This window comes from Triturus cristatus, chromosome 1_2, assembly GCF_964204655.1.
Source record: "Triturus cristatus chromosome 1_2, aTriCri1.1, whole genome shotgun sequence".
Classification (NCBI taxonomy): Eukaryota; Metazoa; Chordata; class Amphibia; order Caudata; family Salamandridae; genus Triturus; species Triturus cristatus.
In genome coordinates this window covers 302373539-302392550 of record NC_140580.1, presented here as the reverse complement: position 1 = coordinate 302392550, position 19012 = coordinate 302373539, and the positions used below count along the sequence as shown (strand labels likewise).

General features: G+C 44.8%; 1 protein-coding gene across 2 annotated transcripts in view; it reads right to left on the bottom strand.

Moving 5' to 3' along the window:
- Positions 1-19012, bottom strand: part of ASCC1 (activating signal cointegrator 1 complex subunit 1) — a 727350-nt gene that overhangs the window by 707961 nt on the left and 377 nt on the right. The window contains exons 2-3 of one of the 2 annotated variants that reach the window (XM_085603843.1): positions 14115-14181; positions 4587-4729 (exon numbers count right to left, since the gene is read on the bottom strand). In XM_085603843.1, the coding sequence (XP_085459969.1) occupies positions 4587-4698 (112 nt within the window). In that variant the 5' untranslated portion in view covers positions 4699-4729; positions 14115-14181. The remainder of the gene's footprint in view (positions 1-4586; positions 4730-14114; positions 14182-19012) is intronic. The other variant, XM_085603842.1, reaches the window with a different exon arrangement.

The following is a 19012-nucleotide window of genomic DNA, read 5'->3' as shown; positions in this document are numbered from 1 at the left end:
CCGGTTTCTGGCATTTCAGCCGTCTTCAGCCAGGCTTGCTTGAATCCAGTGGCAAAGTGAGCAAGGGACTCACGTCTGAGCATACCCTGCCAACTTATGGCGAACAAAGCAGTACAAAAGGGGGTGGTGATGGACGGAGCATCAGAACCAATCAAACACTCACACCCAGTCAACAGATCTGGGTTTGATCCATCACCATTCTTTAGCCCACTCTGCCACCCCAGTTCAGACATGGCCATATGCAAATCAGTCTGACCCTGTGCCTCATGGGAACAGTCCAGCCCGAACTGCCAAGCCATGCCTTCCCTGGACCAGAAACAAGCTTCCTAGGACCGGTTTCTGGCATTTCAGCCGTCTTCAGCCAGGCTTGCTTGAATCCAGTGGCAAAGTGAGCAAGGGACTCACGTCTGAGCATACCCTGCCAACTTATGGCGAACAAAGCAGTACAAAAGGGGGTGGTGATGGACGGAGCATCAGAACCAATCAAACACTCACACCCAGTCAACAGATCTGGGTTTGATCCATCACCATTCTTTAGCCCACTCTGCCACCCCAGTTCAGACATGGCCATATGCAAATCAGTCTGACCCTGTGCCTCATGGGAACAGTCCAGCCCGAACTGCCAAGCCATGCCTTCCCTGGACCAGAAACAAGCTTCCTAGGACCGGTTTCTGGCATTTCAGCCGTCTTCAGCCAGGCTTGCTTGAATCCAGTGGCAAAGTGAGCAAGGGACTCACGTCTGAGCATACCCTGCCAACTTATGGCGAACAAAGCAGTACAAAAGGGGGGTGGTGATGGACGGAGCATCAGAACCAATCAAACACTCACACCCAGTCAACAGATCTGGGTTTGATCCATCACCATTCTTTAGCCCACTCTGCCACCCCAGTTCAGACATGGCCATATGCAAATCAGTCTGACCCTGTGCCTCATGGGAACAGTCCAGCCCGAACTGCCAAGCCATGCCTTCCCTGGACCAGAAACAAGCTTCCTAGGACCGGTTTCTGGCATTTCAGCCATCTTCAGCCAGGCTTGCTTGAATCCAGTGGCAAAGTGAGCAAGGGACTCACGTCTGAGCATACCCTGCCAACTTATGGCGAACAAAGCAGTACAAAAGGGGGTGGTGATGGACGGAGCATCAGAACCAATCAAACACTCACATCCAGTCAACAGATCTGGGTTTGATCCATCACCGTTCTTTAGCCCACTCTGCCACCCCAGTTCAGACATGGCCATATGCAAATCAGTCTGACCCTGTGCCTCATGGGTACAGTCCAGCCCGAACTGCCAAGCCATGCCTTCCCTGGACCAGAAACAAGCTTCCTAGGACCGGTTTCTGGCATTTCAGCCGTCTTCAGCCAGGCTTGCTTGAATCCAGTGGCAAAGTGAGCAAGGGACTCACGTCTGAGCATACCCTGCCAACTTATGGCGAACAAAGCAGTACAAAAGGGGGTGGTGATGGACGGAGCATCAGAACCAATCAAACACTCACACCCAGTCAACAGATCTGGGTTTGATCCATCACCATTCTTTAGCCCACTCTGCCACCCCAGTTCAGACATGGCCATATGCAAATCAGTCTGACCCTGTGCCTCATGGGAACAGTCCAGCCCGAACTGCCAAGCCATGCCTTCCCTGGACCAGAAACAAGCTTCCTAGGACCGGTTTCTGGCATTTCAGCCGTCTTCAGCCAGGCTTGCTTGAATCCAGTGGCAAAGTGAGCAAGGGACTCACGTCTGAGCATACCCTGCCAACTTATGGCGAACAAAGCAGTACAAAAGGGGGGGGGGTGGTGATGGACGGAGCATCAGAACCAATCAAACACTCACACCCAGTCAACAGATCTGGGTTTGATCCATCACCATTCTTTAGCCCACTCTGCCACCCCAGTTCAGACATGGCCATATGCAAATCAGTCTGACCCTGTGCCTCATGGGAATGGCCATGTCTGAACTGGGGTGGCAGAGTGGGCTAAAGAATGGTGATGAATAAAACCCAGATCTGTTGACTGGGTGTGAGTGTTTGATTGGTTCTGATGCTCCGTCCATCACCACCCCCTTTTGTACTGCTTTGTTCGCCATACGTTGGCAGGGTATGCTCAGACTTGAGTCCCTTGCTCACTTTGCCACTGGATTTAAGCAAGCCTGGCTGAAGACGGCTGAAATGCCAGAAACCGGTCCTAGGAAGCTTGTTTCTGGTCCAGGGAAGGCATGGCTTGGCAGTTCGGGCTGGACTGTTCCCATGAGGCACAGGGTCAGACTGATTTGCATATGGCCATGTCTGAACTGGGGTGGCAGAGTGGGCTAAAGAATGGTGATGGATAAAACCCAGATCTGTTGACTGGGTGTGAGTGTTTGATTGGTTCTGATGCTCCGTCCATCACCACCCCCTTTTGTACTGCTTTGTTCGCCATACGTTGGCAGGGTATGCTCAGACGTGAGTCCCTTGCTCACTTTGCCACTGGATTTAAGCAAGCCTGGCTGAAGACGGCTGAAATGCCAGAAACAGGTCCTAGGAAGCTTGTTTCTGGTCCAGGGAAGGCATGGCTTGGCAGTTCGGGCTGGACTGTTCCCATGAGGCACAGGGTCAGACTGATTTGCATATGGCCATGTCTGAACTGGGGTGGCAGAGTGGGCTAAAGAATGGTGATGGATAAAACCCAGATCTGTTGACTGGGTGTGAGTGTTTGATTGGTTCTGATGCTCCGTCCATCACCACCCCCTTTTGTACTGCTTTGTTCGCCATACGTTGGCAGGGTATGCTCAGACGTGAGTCCCTTGCTCACTTTGCCACTGGATTTAAGCAAGCCTGGCTGAAGACGGCTGAAATGCCAGAAACCGGTCCTAGGAAGCTTGTTTCTGGTCCAGGGAAGGCATGGCTTGGCAGTTCGGGCTGGACTGTTCCCATGAGGCACAGGGTCAGACTGATTTGCATATGGCCATGTCTGAACTGGGGTGGCAGAGTGGGCTAAAGAATGGTGATGGATAAAACCTAGATCTGTTGACTGGGTGTGAGTGTTTGATTGGTTCTGATGCTCCGTCCATCACCACCCCCTTTTGTACTGCTTTGTTCGCCATACGTTGGCAGGGTATGCTCAGACGTGAGTCCCTTGCTCACTTTGCCACTGGATTTAAGCAAGCCTGGCTGAAGACGGCTGAAATGCCAGAAACCGGTCCTAGGAAGCTTGTTTCTGGTCCAGGGAAGGCATGGCTTGGCAGTTCGGGCTGGACTGTTCCCATGAGGCACAGGGTCAGACTGATTTGCATATGGCCATGTCTGAACTGGGGTGGCAGAGTGGGCTAAAGAATGGTGATGGATAAAACCCAGATCTGTTGACTGGGTGTGAGTGTTTGATTGGTTCTGATGCTCCGTCCATCACCACCCCCTTTTGTACTGCCATGTACTAAGCCAGGCATGACGTCTGAGTGATTGCAAAGATCCCACGACTCTGGCTACAGGGTCTGCTGAATCCAAGCCTGACTAGATAATATGATCAACTCTGAAAAATGGCCCTGCAGGTGTTGCTTTAGATTGGGTGTCACGAGGTTAACCATGTCTCATGGGCATGGGCGAAGCAGTCAGAAAGCATTGAGGGACTTTAACAATAAACCACCCACCAAGAACACTAATTGGCCTCAGTCTCAAGTTTTTTTAGACTCTCCATCTGTCAGGGCAGCATGAAAAGCTAAAAAAACTTAGTGGAAAAAGTGGCTTGAACGACCAAACTTTTCAGAGAGGGATGAACTGAAAAGAAGGAAGGAGGGGGCTTCCAGTAGCAGGCTGGTACCGTCTAAAGAAGGCCTTCACAGTAGATGTGGCAGGCCTATCCCAAGTCGCTGAAATTGTCTCCAAAAGAGCATCATTGAAAGGCAGAAGAGGTTCTGGTGTAAGGATTGGTGACTGAACAACTTCAGTAAGAATATTAGACTTGGATTCTATAGTGGGAGAGCTAGTTCCAAGACTTGTGCTGCTTTTCTCACTACTGCATGGTAGGAAACATGTTCTGGCAGAGGAAGCCCCTGAAGGGCTACACATCTCCAATTCTGAGGAGGTATCTATTTCACTGTTGTGACCTAGGTGCTGGTACGTATCTGGAAAAAATGTTGTTGGTGGTGGGGGTTATTCACCATCCAGGGTTTTTGAATCAGTGGCAAAGAGGCCATGAATGGTCTCTTCATACCATGGCTTGTGTTCCTCTCTGTATTGTAGTTCTTCATTAAGGTGTTGTTCATTCCTCCTTGATATGTGCACAGAGAGAAGTCTCACAAGTGGAAGGCACCCCCATCATTCACATGGGCCCCAAAAGTGGGGACAATAGCTCTTCTGAATACCTCAACATAGCATTAAGGAAGAATGCTAGATCTGTACCTGAAGTGTGGAACTCAGAGTAGCTGTCATCCTGAAGTGGTAGTGGAGAAGGCAATGGCCCTGGCTCAAGGTCAGTTGGCAGCACTGGCTTAGAAGGGAAAACCACCACAAGCTCTGGTTCCAACGACAATTCCGTTGGGGGTCGGAGCTCGTCGAGGTGACTTACCTTTACTATGCTCATATTCATGTCTTCTCTTGTTCTTGAGACAGAGCTTTACCTGCAGAGAAGTCTTCGTCGTCGTCCTCATCCTGATAGGCCTGCTCTCGGATGGGGTTCTTCCTGTAAATACGCCCTTCAATGGAAATCAGGGCGGGCCGTAGAACTTCCATGATTTCGGTTGTCACCAGGCCAACAACTACACTGTGTGAAAGAACATAACAGTAAAAACATTTCATAGGGCGAATTTCCTCATTTTGAAAATTAAATGCATTTAACTGAAAGGTGCAAATTTCGTTGACACTGCTCTTAGGAGTACTTCACACTTTTTTCTCAAACATTTTTGGTGCAGTGCTGCTATGTATTTCCCCAAAAGGTCAGGCTTCCAACCATGCAGAGGTTGTGAGGGTCAGATGTTGATCACTGACCCTCAAAACATCTGCCTCTGGTTTTCGGGGTCCAATTACAACTCCACGTAGTGGGAGTTCTGAAAAAACATTCACCTCAAGGCCATAACAGTGGGAAGGACAAATTTTCCTCTTATGCCATTGGGTTTGAATTATCTTTCTCAGAGAAAATCAAATGGTCACTGTAAATACATGCAAAATTAGAGTATTGAGGAAATAATCAGTTTTTCAACAGCAAAGAGAATTGGCAACATGCTACACCAGATTCTGAAGAACTTCCCAGTACCAAGAACTGTCGATGATATCACTAGGATATACCCAAGTTCTCAAATGTCTTATACATTGTTGAAAGAGAAACATTAAGCCAATAAATATTGTCATAACTTTTATAACAAGCAATAACCGTACAATTTGCACTCTCCAGATAGGTCTTAGTCTAAGGTCACTGCCAGAAGAAAACACCAATTCAGTAGAACCCTAAGAAACAAAACCGGAACACATCTTATGATAATAACACACTGATCATCAGTGGAACATAAAACATGCTATATATAAAGATATTTTTGTACAGCACCAGTTGGCCAATTACCTGCTAGTGCTTTGGTCTAGAGCCTGTCTGCACTTGTGGGTTCATCCACCAGGAGGATGCCTTCTTGGAAGGGCGGTGTGTTTGCTGATATGCCATAGGCACCGGTTCTGGGGTCATGCACAATGTCACCACCCTCCTTTTTTTCTGGCCTCACTATACAGTGGATCAAGTAGAAGAAGGTCTTCACCCATTATGCGAGGGTGTGTGGAACTTTCCTAAGCGCTGAATGTAGGACCTCATTACTATTACACTGTCTGGGTCCAGAAGGACAAGATGTATTTGAACATCTACTTGAGTTATAGGGCGATGAAGTGGCTGATCTGAATGAATATGAGATATGACTAAAGAAAATCGATTTGCACTATCGTCCCACATAATGCACAGTTCTTGAATGTTATGATAATGGGAAGAAAACACAACGGCAAGGTGAGACAGTAGTGCAATACATAACTGAGTTGCGCAGGTTGGCTTCTACATGTGGGTTTAGTGACTCCAATGAGGAGTGTTAAAGGGACCGGTTTATGCTGGGTTGTTTGTTGGAAAAGGCCAAAGAAACCATGTGGCAAAAAGACAATCCCCGTCTGCATGAAGTTGTGACGATAGCTAAGACTCATGAACACTCAAAGGGTTTTTTAAATTACTTTTTATTGGCATATAATGTCAAACCTGATCACAGATCGTAAGGTTCATATCACATATAAATTAAATACATGAAAAAGGAGTTAGGGTGTCTCAAGAATTGTCCACATGATTAAACTTAAGGCCAATGCACAACCAACCATTAGGAAACCAATAGGTTAGGAGTATTCATTTGGTAGTCAAAGAGAGTATGAAGATAGAATTAGACAAATTAAATTGATAATGGCATAATCCAGGAAACAGAAGCCTCAGAAACGCTTGCGTCAGTAGTGATGGCGAGTAAGGCAAATGGTGAGGCTATGTTATGCGTGGCTTTGAGGGAGCTAAATAAGGCTGTGGTCATAGACCACGAGCCTCCACCTAATATCAGCAAAATGCTGAGCTCTCTCAATGGAGCGAAGAAATTTAGGCCGCTGGACCTTGTTATGGCATATGACCAATTAAAGGTGGCTGTGGCTTCACAAGAATTGACCACATTCGCCCCTTCCTTTGGTACTTATACATTATTGAGGATGCTGTTTAGGCTCATCTCAGCCACCTATTTTTAGGCTCATCTCAGCCCCCTATCTTTTTCAGAGTGATGGAAGGCTATTGCAGGGAGTGGAGGAGGTGAAAGTGCATCAGGACGATGTGCTGGCGATTGGATCAAACATAATTGAAGGTTCCAAGAGGTGCTAGAGAGGCTGCAGAAAGGAGGGTTGATGTTAAAACAGGAGAAGTGTAGATTAAATGTCGCAGAGATATAGTACTTGGCACATTTGATCGCTGAGTCTGGAATACGGCCAAAGAGTGAGTTGATGAATACCATTAGGAACCTACTGTCTCCCAAGTGTAAAGAAGAATTTGCAACATTTTTAGGCATGGGGGAATTCTGAAATAAATGTGTTCCTAAGTTCGCTGAAAGGACGGTTTGCATGAGGTCGCTTCAGAAGAAGAGCAAATAATTTGTTTGGTGTGATAGATGCAAAGAGGAATATAATGATGTGAAATCTGGTTTGGAGAATGCCTCAGACATTGGAAGCTTTGAGACACACTACTGTCATGACTGATGCTAGTTGCAAAGGTTATGGGGCTGTTTTGTTGCAGAAGTCTGGTGATAAGTGTAGAACCATTCTGTTCATATCGCGTGGCTTAAGGAGAGCTGAAACCGCTTATTCAGTCATTGAACAAGAGGCTTTAGGAGTATTCTGGGCAGGAAGAAGACTTAAGAAGTTTCGTAAGGGTTGCAAATGTGAAGTAAAAACAGACCATAAGCATCTCAAGGAGGTTTTCATGAAAAAAGGTATTGATCAAATTTCAAGTCGCATTCACCAATGGGTAATGGAGCTTCAGGAATTTGACTTTGAGCTATCTAATGTGCCTGGTCCTTGTAATTTGCAAGCAGATTCTCTCTCAAGGTGGTGTCCTGATTCTAAGACTGATGTTTCCATACAGGAAGAGCATTTTGGAAGGGAAGAGTTTGACGAGGGAGTGAATGTCTGAGTGGTTATGTAAGGATTGGTACAAAAAGAAGAGTGGAAGAAGGAACTCCAATAGGATGAAGGTTTATAGAAAGTAGTCAAGAGAGTCTTAGGTGGATGGGTAAGCAAAAGCTGGTGTGACGAGGATACCCTAGAATATTGGCAGGTAGAAAATGAATTGACTGTTGTAGATGGATTGATGTTGAGGGGAAGCAAATTGGTGCCTCCTCTAAGGTTAAGAAAAAAATTGGTAGGCAGTGCCCATGCAAGCCACATGGGTAGCTGGAAAACCAAAGAAAGAGCCAGAGAATGTTACTGGTGGCCGGCGATGGATCTAATGGTTGAGAGAAGATAAGGGATTGTGTTGAATGTATGTGGTGTGATAAGTTTTTGGAAGTGCAGAACTCAGCCCATGGTAATGAGGGAACAGGCTTCAGGACCATGGGTAGATATTGCACTGGACAGTCTTGGGCTGGTTAGAGTGAAAACTTGTGATAAGCGTGTTCTGGTGTGTGTTGACATGTTCTCTCACTGGCCACAAATTAAGGCGGTGAACTCAACAGAATCAAAATAGGTTATCTGCTTCTTGGAAGAATTATTCAAGAGGGAAAACTTACCCTCTAGCATACGTACGGGCAATGGGGTCTAACTTACCTCTGGGGTGGTATAAATATGTTTGAGAATCAGAGGAATAAGAGAGCTGTGCTTTACCATCCTGAATCCAACGGTTTAGTGGACCACTTAATTAAGGTCTTGAAACAGAGCTTGCAACAGTCCCTATTGTGTGGAATGAATTGGGAGGAAAGCATGAGGAAGAAAGTAAGGGAATATCGCCTAACGCCATATTCTACCATAGGATTGTCACCTTTTCATTTGTTTGGAGGAAGAATGCCCAGCTGTGAAATAGTTCCTGCTTGGGTGAATAACAGAAGGTAGATAGGAATGTTGGTAAGGTAGAGGGATGGAGAGACAGAGAAGATGAGAAGAAGATGAAAGCAAAGGAACTCTGACAAAAGAAAAGCTGTCGAAGTGACTGTTGTGCGGGTGGGAAATTGGATTAAAATCCCATTTCCAAGAAAGGATGGGAGAGTATCCAAGTTCAGTCAACCCATTAGAGTAAAAAAATTGTTTAAAAATGCTGTGAAGACTGATGATAATAAAATGTGGAATCTCAACAGGGTGGCTAAATGCAGCTCTGTAAACCGGATTTATATAGTGCAGCTTTTTACCTGTGAGGGTATCCAGGCGCTGAGAGACGAGCTGCTCCGGAGGAATCAGTCGACAGCCAAGTCTGGAGTCCCTTCCTGAATTCCTAAAGAGAGGGTGATGTCCAAAGATAGAGGGGGAGGCTGTTTCAGAACTACGCGGCAAGCTAAGAGGAGCATCCTCCACTGTTGCTTTGGAGGATGTGGGGGGTGCGTGAGAGAGAGGGAAGTGGAGCGCAGATAGTGGTTGATGTACGCTAGCCCTTGATTGTGCAGGGCTTTGTAGGCGTGGGTCAACATCTTGAATTGACATCTCTTGTGGGCGGGAAGCCAGTGGGGTTTCTTGAGGTGAGGCGTGATGTGGGTTCGTTTGGGGAGATCGAGGATGAGTCTCATCACTGAGTTTTGAATTTTCTGAAGTCTCTTCAGGAGGTGAGTGATGAATCCTCCGTGGAGTGCGCTGTCATAGTCCAAGGGGTTGGTGAAGAGGGCTTGAGTGACGGTGCGTCTGGTGCTGACTGGGAGCCATTTGAATATATTTCAGTGCATGCGAAGAGTGAGGAAGCAGGTAGATGAGACTGCACTGATCTTATTTTTCATGGTGAGTTTGCTGTCCAGTATGATGCCGATGTTTTGGGCATGGTCTGTGTGGGTGGATGAGGGTCCTAGTTCAGCAGGTCACTAGGAGTCGCTCCACCGGGAGATGTTGTTTCTGAAGATCAGAACATCTATTTTAACTGTATTGAGTTTGAGGCAGTTGTTTTGCATCCAGGCAGTGATGTTGGTCATGCACAGGCCGAAATTGGTCCTTGCGCTGAATGGGTCTTCGGATAGAGAAATGATGAGTTGGGTGTTGTCTGAATAGGATATGAAGTTCCGTCCATAGGTTCTCACAATGTTAGCCAAGAGGGTCATGTAGGCATTAAACAGAGTAGGGCTGAGAGATGAGACTTGAGGGAAGCCGTAGATGATGTTCCAATATCGTCACTTAGATGTTGTAAGTGTACATCCCCACGCTTTGGGGGAAACCTCCCTCTGGGCAGATTCCTCTGTATACAAAGAAATTGCTCCAACATACAGGATTATAAGACAGAGGCATATAAACTCACAAACAAACTTATTGACCAACATTATCCAAAGAGACTGATTGACATAGCCAACAAGCGGGCCTGAAATAATAACAGAAAGGCTTTACTAGAGAACAAACAAAGAGAAGAAAAGAAGGAAATAATTTGTGTCAGTAAATATAGTAATGTCTCCAATAAGGTAAAACAAATAATGACAAAATACTGGTGAATATTGATGTGCAACCAAATGAGTTTTGAAACACCTGTTTTCATTTAAAAGAAACATCAGCTTGAGAGACCTTCAGGTCCACACCAGACAAAAAAAATTGCTCCTCATGACCAAAGAACCCACAGGGCTGTCCCAGAGTCACTGGCCATTTTCCTTGCAGACAATGCTCAGCAGGTCTGTTGACCACACAAACTTTGCATCTAGGCCTGAATACTATCTTGGGAACTGAGAAACCATACCAACATTAGGCCTCAAGATATCTACTCACCCACTCGGTATGGTGAGTCAGATTTTATCAGGGCAAGTTATTTTTAGGGCCTACTGGTCGGGTCTGGTGAGAGAGCGTGAGCTGACAAAGAACTGGTGTTCTCTTCATTCAGAAAGTGAATGGCGAATAACGATACCTTTAACAATGCCTTTAAATCTTGGTTTTATCTTGTCACATTTGCTGTGTTCAAAGACAGAGGTAAAATGTCAGCTTATATCTTCTTAAAAAGTGCTGCTTATTTTATCCTGGACACTGGATGTTTCTTTCTCTGACAGCAAAATTGGAGAAGTTATAGAATGTTGCAAAGTGAACTGTCTGACAGTCCTGCTGGGCACACAACATTTAAATAATGTGTAAATAAACGGTACAAATATTTCGATATATATTTTTGGTAGTTAGGAAAGCACTTTTAAGGAATTAAACAGGATGAAAACAAATCAGAATAGTTTACTTAGTGATGTGCAAATTATATATATTTGCTGAAATACAGTCTCCATACATTATCATATTTACAATATGTTGTTTTATCAGTAAAACTGCACGTTGGTGGGAAGGTTTGTGGCCATTACAATGGAAAAATGTTACCTGTAACTGACAGTGCTCTACCAGATCATGCTTCAGTTATATATTAAGTAAATGTGATATTTGTTATAAATATGAACTGAGTAAAACTCCTGCCTGCCCTGATGACAATGCTAAGAGTGGCTAAAGATGCAAGTCAGGCGTCATGTCTATCCTACATGTGGACTCGATTTTTATTATACATGGAGCAAACGTTTAATCCATTATAACAAACAAAATATATATTTGTACAGCAGCCATCCTAAAGTTGTATATTTGAGGGTGCCCCTGTATGTGATAATGAAGAAAAAGGCAACTCTGTGGTATAAAATATTTGCCTAGTATCACACAATTTGAGACGAGTTTATGGGTCAAGTGCATTACAGTTAGGTCGAGTAGATCATTCAAGCACTAGACCTGCAGGTCTAGTAAACTTTTGGGCTGAGTTTTCAAGACGTGCAACTGTAACTCAAATAAGGACATGATTGAGTGTCCATGTAAGTTGCGATCTCTTGAGATGGCATCTAGAAAAGTTTAGATTAGCAACTGTGAGAATCAAAGTAATATCAGATGTCAGCACAGTTCAACTAAGCTGACTGCGCACTTCCTTGAGAAGGAGCACATGGACACAGACCTACATTGGATAGTCATAGCAAAAGTCAATTTAAATACAAACATGACAAAAACACTCCTAAAACAAGAAAAGCTGTGGGTTTTTAGGTTATGCACCTTCAGGTCCGGACTAAATGATGGAAGCCTAAGGAACAAACTAAATTCCAAGAAATAACTTGTAAGTATAAGTAAGCAGCTTCATGGTGTACAACAGCCTCCATTTCCATTTACCTAAGATCTTTTTAGGTCTCGCCTGCGTAGGCTGCGCGCATGCGCAGTCTCGCTGGCGAGATTTAATGAGATGTGGGTATTTCTGTAAGGGGCATTAAGCCCCGCCCCTCTTTTCCATTGGCTGGCGTCACCGTTTATGCTAAACGGTGGCCAACAATTGGAAAAGAGGTGTTGGTGACGTATTTGCTTTTCTTTCTGAGCCGTCCCATTTGGACAGCCTGGCCTGCTTTGCGTTTGTCGCAAAAGGTTTCTTATCTTTATGGGGCCAAACACATGGCCCCACAAAGACAAGAAACCCATTAACAGGCGAGGCGAGGCCGTCCAAGTGACTCAGCAGAGAAAAGCACGAGCAAATACGTCATAGCGACCTGCTCCGTGCCCGCAGTCGACACCCGCCACCAAACCGCCACAAACCGACGCCGCCATGTTGAACAGCAGCTGCCTTCTTGGAGGAGCGAAGAGGAGCGCCGTGCTGCAACTGAGCGTGTGCTGCAGAGGGCCACGCCCCCCGCTCGGGGAAGCGGACTGCGGGTGTAGCGACGACTCCAGCTCCAATTCCAGTCCCTGCAGCCCGACTGCGGAGTCTCCGCGCTTCCTGGTACCGGAAGCCTCCCCGCCTGCCACCACTGGAGTCGGTGAGTTCACAACCACCACGGAGAGTGTGTACTAACACAGTCAGCGGCCCAATGCCCTTCATGTGTGCGTCCTCCCATTGCCCTGAATCATGGCTTTCACACCTGAACTTCTCTTTGGCGGTCATGTGTGCGTGCTCTTACACAAAACATCCCCAAATCCTCTGTGGGTGAGCACTGCATACATACATCCCCCCGGAGTCACTGCACAAACACTAATATATTTACTGTTGTAAAGAGTGTGTTCACACGCATTAACATCCCATTGTCCTCATACATTAAAAATCTGTGTTTCCACTAGCATGGGGTCACACTATCACCCGAGAGTCTCCTGAGCCGGAACGTGAACTCACACCCTGCACACCCACGAGTCTGTAGTGACTGTGTTCACGCAGATCGTCTAGGAGCACATATGAGTGTTTGTTCACACTCAACATACAAGGGCATGCAGTGAGTGTCTATTGACAAGCTGAGCATCTGCAAATACTTAATGAATGTGAAATCACACAAAGACCATCAAAGAGCCCGTTGTGAGTGCCTGCTCACAGTGAATATTCAAGTGTCTGCAGTGAGTGTGTGTGACACTGAATATTGAGCAGGATGTTGAGCAGACGCCGTGCCGAAGTCAGCAGCTCTGACTGTTACGCCACCCCCCCAAGTAAATATGCTTAGTTAATAATGCCAACACCCCTTCCCATTTGAATATTGCTCCAGAGAGCTGCTAGAAGACATCTTATCTAAGTAGGCGCTTGCAAGAAATTGTATTTGTATCTAGCGCTTCCTATCCCTGAGAAGGCGGCTTCGATGCACCAAGCCTTTGTTCCAGAGCCGGAATCCCCTCTCTGCTTGGTCCTCAGGAAAGGATGGTGGCCCTCGTACAGCACCGCCCAGCAGACTCTTAAAATGCACGGATTCTGCAAGCAGCTGAACTCGCACTGCATCAAAGAGTGGCGCTGCGGGTGGTCAAGATCCCATTTTCAACCCGGTTGTTAGAATCCCATGATGTCACAGCCACACCCCCGGGTTATCTTCGTAGTTCTATGTCTTTGCATGAGGTTATTAGCTGACCCGCTGTCTCGAACATCAATAAAGTAGAGAGGTTACAGGAAAAGGTGCATAAGAAGGAACTGATGACAACCAAGCACATGAAGACACAGGCACAAGCACAGCCAGGCATACACACATTTGCTGTTCACCCTATGTGGGAAGGGTATGCCCAGACGTGGGTCCCGTGCTCACTACGCCACTGGAGTCGAGCTATCCTGGCTGATGACGGCTGATAGCCAGAAACCGGTCCTAGGATGCTTGATTCCGGTCCAGGGAAGACATGGCTTGGCAGTTCGGGCTGGACTGTTCCCATGAGGCACAGGGTCAAGACTGATTTGCATATGGCCATGTCTGAACTGGGGTGGCGTGGTGAGCAAAATAACGATGGATTAAACCCAGATCTGTGACTGGGGGTGAATGTTTTGCCATTGTGCAACATTCAGTCCATCATCTTGTGTGTTTTGCAGGCATACACACATAGGCACAGCACCCAAACACACATGCACGCGTACACCCAAAAACATGTATATACCCTTAGCTCAAACCCAGAGGCACACGCACAGCAACGGGCACAAACACGCACAGAAGCAAACACGCATGCACAGTTTGACACAAACTCACACACGCGCACAAAACACTCACCCAAGGCGGATTTCCTTTGTGCTGTCAAACGGGCCTTCCTCTCCCACAGCGGCACACGAAACAGGGCCTTTCAGGGGTAAATAATATGTGTCAAATCTACGCGGAAAAGTAGGCCACAAACCGCCTCACTCTAGCCACTGGTGCAGTGTCTGATCAAACACATGCCATCTTGGGCAACTAAATATACACACACAGGGCAGGCTGTGTGGGAGCTCTCACTGTATTTTTACTTGTGACATTTAACACCACCAGCTGGAGTAGCGGCATATAAATGGAAGAACCAATAAATAAAACAAAAGACACTCCGTGTACTGGAAATAATAATAAACAAGCACTGGCACAGCCAATAGGTCTCGTGTTTAGAGAGAGCTATTGGCTTTGTTAACTTTTTTAATATGTGTTGCAGAGCATTGTGAATGTTGCGCAGCATGTTTAAAAGTTATAAGTAATAATTAAAAAAGTGTTATAACCATTTGTCACTTTATATATGACCTAGAAAACATTATATACAACTGAAGTATCCTAATACAAGCATTTGCAATGCAATAGGTCTCGCATTTATGCGAGTTTAGGCTATTGGCATTGTAAATGACAATATGCCTTTTATTTATGTTTAAAAAACGAAAACAAAAATAAAAGGCATCGTCATTTGCAATGTCAATAGCTCAAACTTGCATAAATGCGAGACCTATTGCCGTGTAAATGCTTGTTTTAATATCCTTTAAGAAATAACTGTGAGCTGTGCATTTGTTGTACCGGGCACCGATCTTCTTATTTGTAATATAATAATAAGCTGAGAAGCACTTGTTTAACTCAGACAAGACTGAAGTCCTCAAACCCACCGAAACGTGTGGATGCTGATTCATTAAAGCACTAAATTGATCCAATCTTGGCTAAACAAGAGACTTTTCACAATAGTGGTTTGACCAATGAATTCTTGTTCGATTAGTGTGCTGAAATGACAAATAATTAGTGTCTATGATATTGTCCCATTGTAATAATTTGTATTTTTACATTTTGTCATGATTTATAGGATTTTAGAACAATTCGGGTATGGCTCTTTGAATTTGCACATAGAATAACTTGTTTTGCAAACTTTATGCTATACTGAAAATACTTTATATATGATATTTTTACCGTTTTTTAAGAATAAAATTACATACTGGATTTTGCTATCAAACCGTCGTTTTTGGGTGATATTGGTTGTGTTTGGAATGAATGGCATATGATTTGAAATCAGGCTTTTATTGAGATACCAAAAGGGAATTGTTTATTTTGACTAACTGTCTATTTAGTACACTGTCCCCTTGGTTAAGAGGGGCCCTATCTTGTTGTTTGCGATCAAGTTCAACTCAGACAAGACTGAAGTCCTCATCTTGGGCTCCATCCCCTCCAACTGTGGCGTCGCCTAGTGGCCTGCAGCGCTCAGGACAACAGTCACCCATGCACTCGTCAGCAGCAGGCTCGACTACGACAACGCACTCGATGCCGGCAGCCACCCAGAAAATCGAAAAGAAACTGCAGAACATCCAGAATGCCGCCGCCAGACTCATCCAGAACATCCCACGCCGCAGTCACATCGTCAACCACCTGAGAGACCTTTTTGTTTTATCAACAAAAAAATTACCTTCAAGCTTCTAACACACACCTACAAGGCCCTTCACAATGCTGGACCTGCAAACCACAATCACTGGCTCTTCTTCTACACTCCCACCAGACAGCTCTGCTCCACCCAGCTTGCCCTGGCCAGGAAGATCCTTCTCCTACCTTGCTGGCAAGACCTGGAACTCCCTGCCTCTGCATCTCAGGCAATCACCATCGCTGCCACAATTCAGGAAGGACCTCAACACCTGGCACTTTGACTGAACCGCAGATCTACCCCCGCCCCTCTCAGCACCTTGAGACCCTCATGGGTGAGTTGTCTCGCTTTACAAGAACCCTGATTGATTGATTGATTGATTGATTGGTTGATAGAGTGGGTGAAGGTCTACCAAAAACCTCTTAAGGTTTCCCAATGCAGGGTTTGCATCTTTTTCCATTCTTGGGTATGAAATACCTTTTTTGTGCTGCAGTAATAATCAGAGAAATTGTTTCCTTTATCCTTAGAAACTTCTCTCTCCCCTTCATGAGAAATGGTTTGTGAGCGACTTACTTGGGTAATTGTATCTGGCAACAGAATTAGTTTCAAACAGTTAAGAGACATTTTACTTTTAACAGATTCTAGTTTAAAAGAGATTTGCTTCCACTTGCCCTTTAGTCAACTTACATACTAGTTCATGTATAGGAACTACACAAGTACGGTTTCCCTGTACGGTTTACTTTCTTATTGTAGAATCTCTTTCAGAACAGTTTCTCTAACACTCGTGCGACAAAGTTTGGACACTATAGAAAACACAACATTAATTTAAAATAGAGTAAACATTCCTTTCAGTGGAGGGGATAAAGCTAGGAAGATTGGAGGTTATTAAATACTCTGTATCGTTTGAAGAAATGAAAGAGATGAGGCCGGCACTCAAGTCATCAACGTTTGGGAGGGTCGGGGAGAGGGCTCGGGGAAAGCAAAAATGGGTAAGCAATGATGCAGGAGAGGGAGGGAGAAGCAAGAAAGCAGGAGCAAACAACGAAGAGGGAGTGGGGACGAATAATGACAAAGAAGGGGGCAGGGTAGCAACAATGATGGTTGCGGAAGAGAGAAAAAAGGTAAATCAATCCCATAGCGAGCAGCAGAAGGACATTAATCAATGGAGCCAACAAATGGTAAACAATGTGCACGCTCCAAGTCCTTTTAGATAACAAAGCATTTCACAAGTGACAGAGCGTGCGACGTCTCAGACGAAACCTAAAAACGGGTGGCCTTTCATATTGTGGAAGCGGCCTGGGTTGGCCATGGGGCAATCTTGGGGTGGCCTAGCCCAGCTGGCCAACTGTAGAACTGGATATGGACAAATGGAGAAAACAAGGATGAGAACGTATCTGCAAGAGTAAGACGATTAGATAGAATGTGTGTGGTAGTGGAGGAGAGAGATGTGAGGAAGAATCAAAACTGTGCAGCCTTGATATTCAGCAACCCAGCATTTGACAGTCATTGACAGGCTCATGAGCAAAATGTTGCCCATGGCCCATTTTAACATATTAAAGCACTTGAGACAAATCCATAACCCCCTCAGTCTCAACTGAATAAAGCTAATTTAGAATTACTAACATTCTGTGTTTAATTCACATGGATGAGTTACAAATAGAGTAAATGCTTTGTGTTTTTCATAATGAAGTTTTAAAGTTTAAAGGCAAGGTCTCAGATTTATCTGCAGTATCATGTGCTGCACATTTTAAAAGAGATTTCTTAATTCTCGGTCTGTGCACTAAGAATTAAAATGTCTTTCAGTACATAACAGTGTTACTTAAGTTGGCATAAATAGGCTGCAAAACTAATTTATTGGGTCTGGCCTGCTTGCATTAAAAACATGCCTTTTTATAGGTTGCGCTGTGCCCCTCGTTTATGATTGCAATCCTGCAGCGTTTTTACCTTCCTTCATTTCATAATCGAAATGTGCCCATTCTGTTGAGACATGTATTTCTACTGTAACAATTTATGAGTTCACTGCCTGCTGCCGGAGGAACACACAATGGAACACACAATAACGTTTCAAACATCCAATGTGGATGTTTAGCTAGTATGACTGTGTCCTATTCATACTTTCAAGCAACTATTTCCACTTGTATGTCAGTGCAAAGTGATAATTGAATATTACGTTTGGAAGGGTTTTTAGAGTGAGCCTGTGTTAAACAGAGAATTTATAAAATAATGATTGGCTTGTATTGTTTCTACTTTAGAGGTACAACCCATAATGCCACTTCACATCATTGTAAGGACTTGATTTTGCGCTTTCTAAAATGTTTTTAAAACTCTTGCATTTGAGAAGGGAGACAGTTCTTTCCCTTACTCCCCTTGAAGGCAGACTCCATGTCAGTCTGTTTTTTTAATCAACACTTGAGGTATTTTTCATGATTTCCTCCAGCTTTTGAACTAAGCAGTCACTATGACTAGTTGCTTTGGATGCATTATTTGCTTTATGCTAGACCATATTTGGTTCTGGCTATTGACTAGAATAGGGTTCAGCTTCCACTGACTATGCAGGATCACATTTATTTACATTTTGAGTATTCTGAATTGGTCAACTTACCAGTTACCCTTTGCCTTCTGTAATGACCCTTAATTTTAAATAAACCTTCATGATTTGGCCCTTTTCCTATGTGAATCTGCCTATGGGAGTTCCCAGTGTTTACTTTGTAATTTGTTGTTATACCTAGGTTTCTTGTACAGTTTATTTGAGGTTAGTTTGACTATCCAATACAAGTGTCTCACTATCACCACTGTCCACATGCATAGTGATCGAGTTTGCAGCTGAAGGTGCCTGTGCGGAGCAAGCAAATTCAGCTACTGCAGGTACAGTGCTGGGGCTATTGAAGTTGTGGAGGGGAAGCATGCATGGTTATATCATTGGGGGGTTTTGGTTTATCTAATTCTCTTGCCAACCTTCAATATTTAGTTAAGAGTATCTGTGCTCAAGAATACCACATGAGACATCTTATTTATTTGTCCAAATAAGAAACATTATTATGTCAAATGAGAAAAAATGTTGCCCAAAGGAGTGGCATGCCATCGCCCCATTCCCATGACGCTAAGGAAATGCAGAGGGCACACACAGAAATTAATGTCCACTGTGGTATTTTATTTTTGAACAAAATATGTTATAACCCCTAACAGTTAAGATTCCATAATGTGTGAGGCTTTTAAACAAGATGGCACTTGAGACTCGCTGAGAGTGAGACTACTCTAAGGAGCGAGGCTCACAATGAATTCTAAGGAACAGGTATGGCAGGCAAAGGACAGGACATTT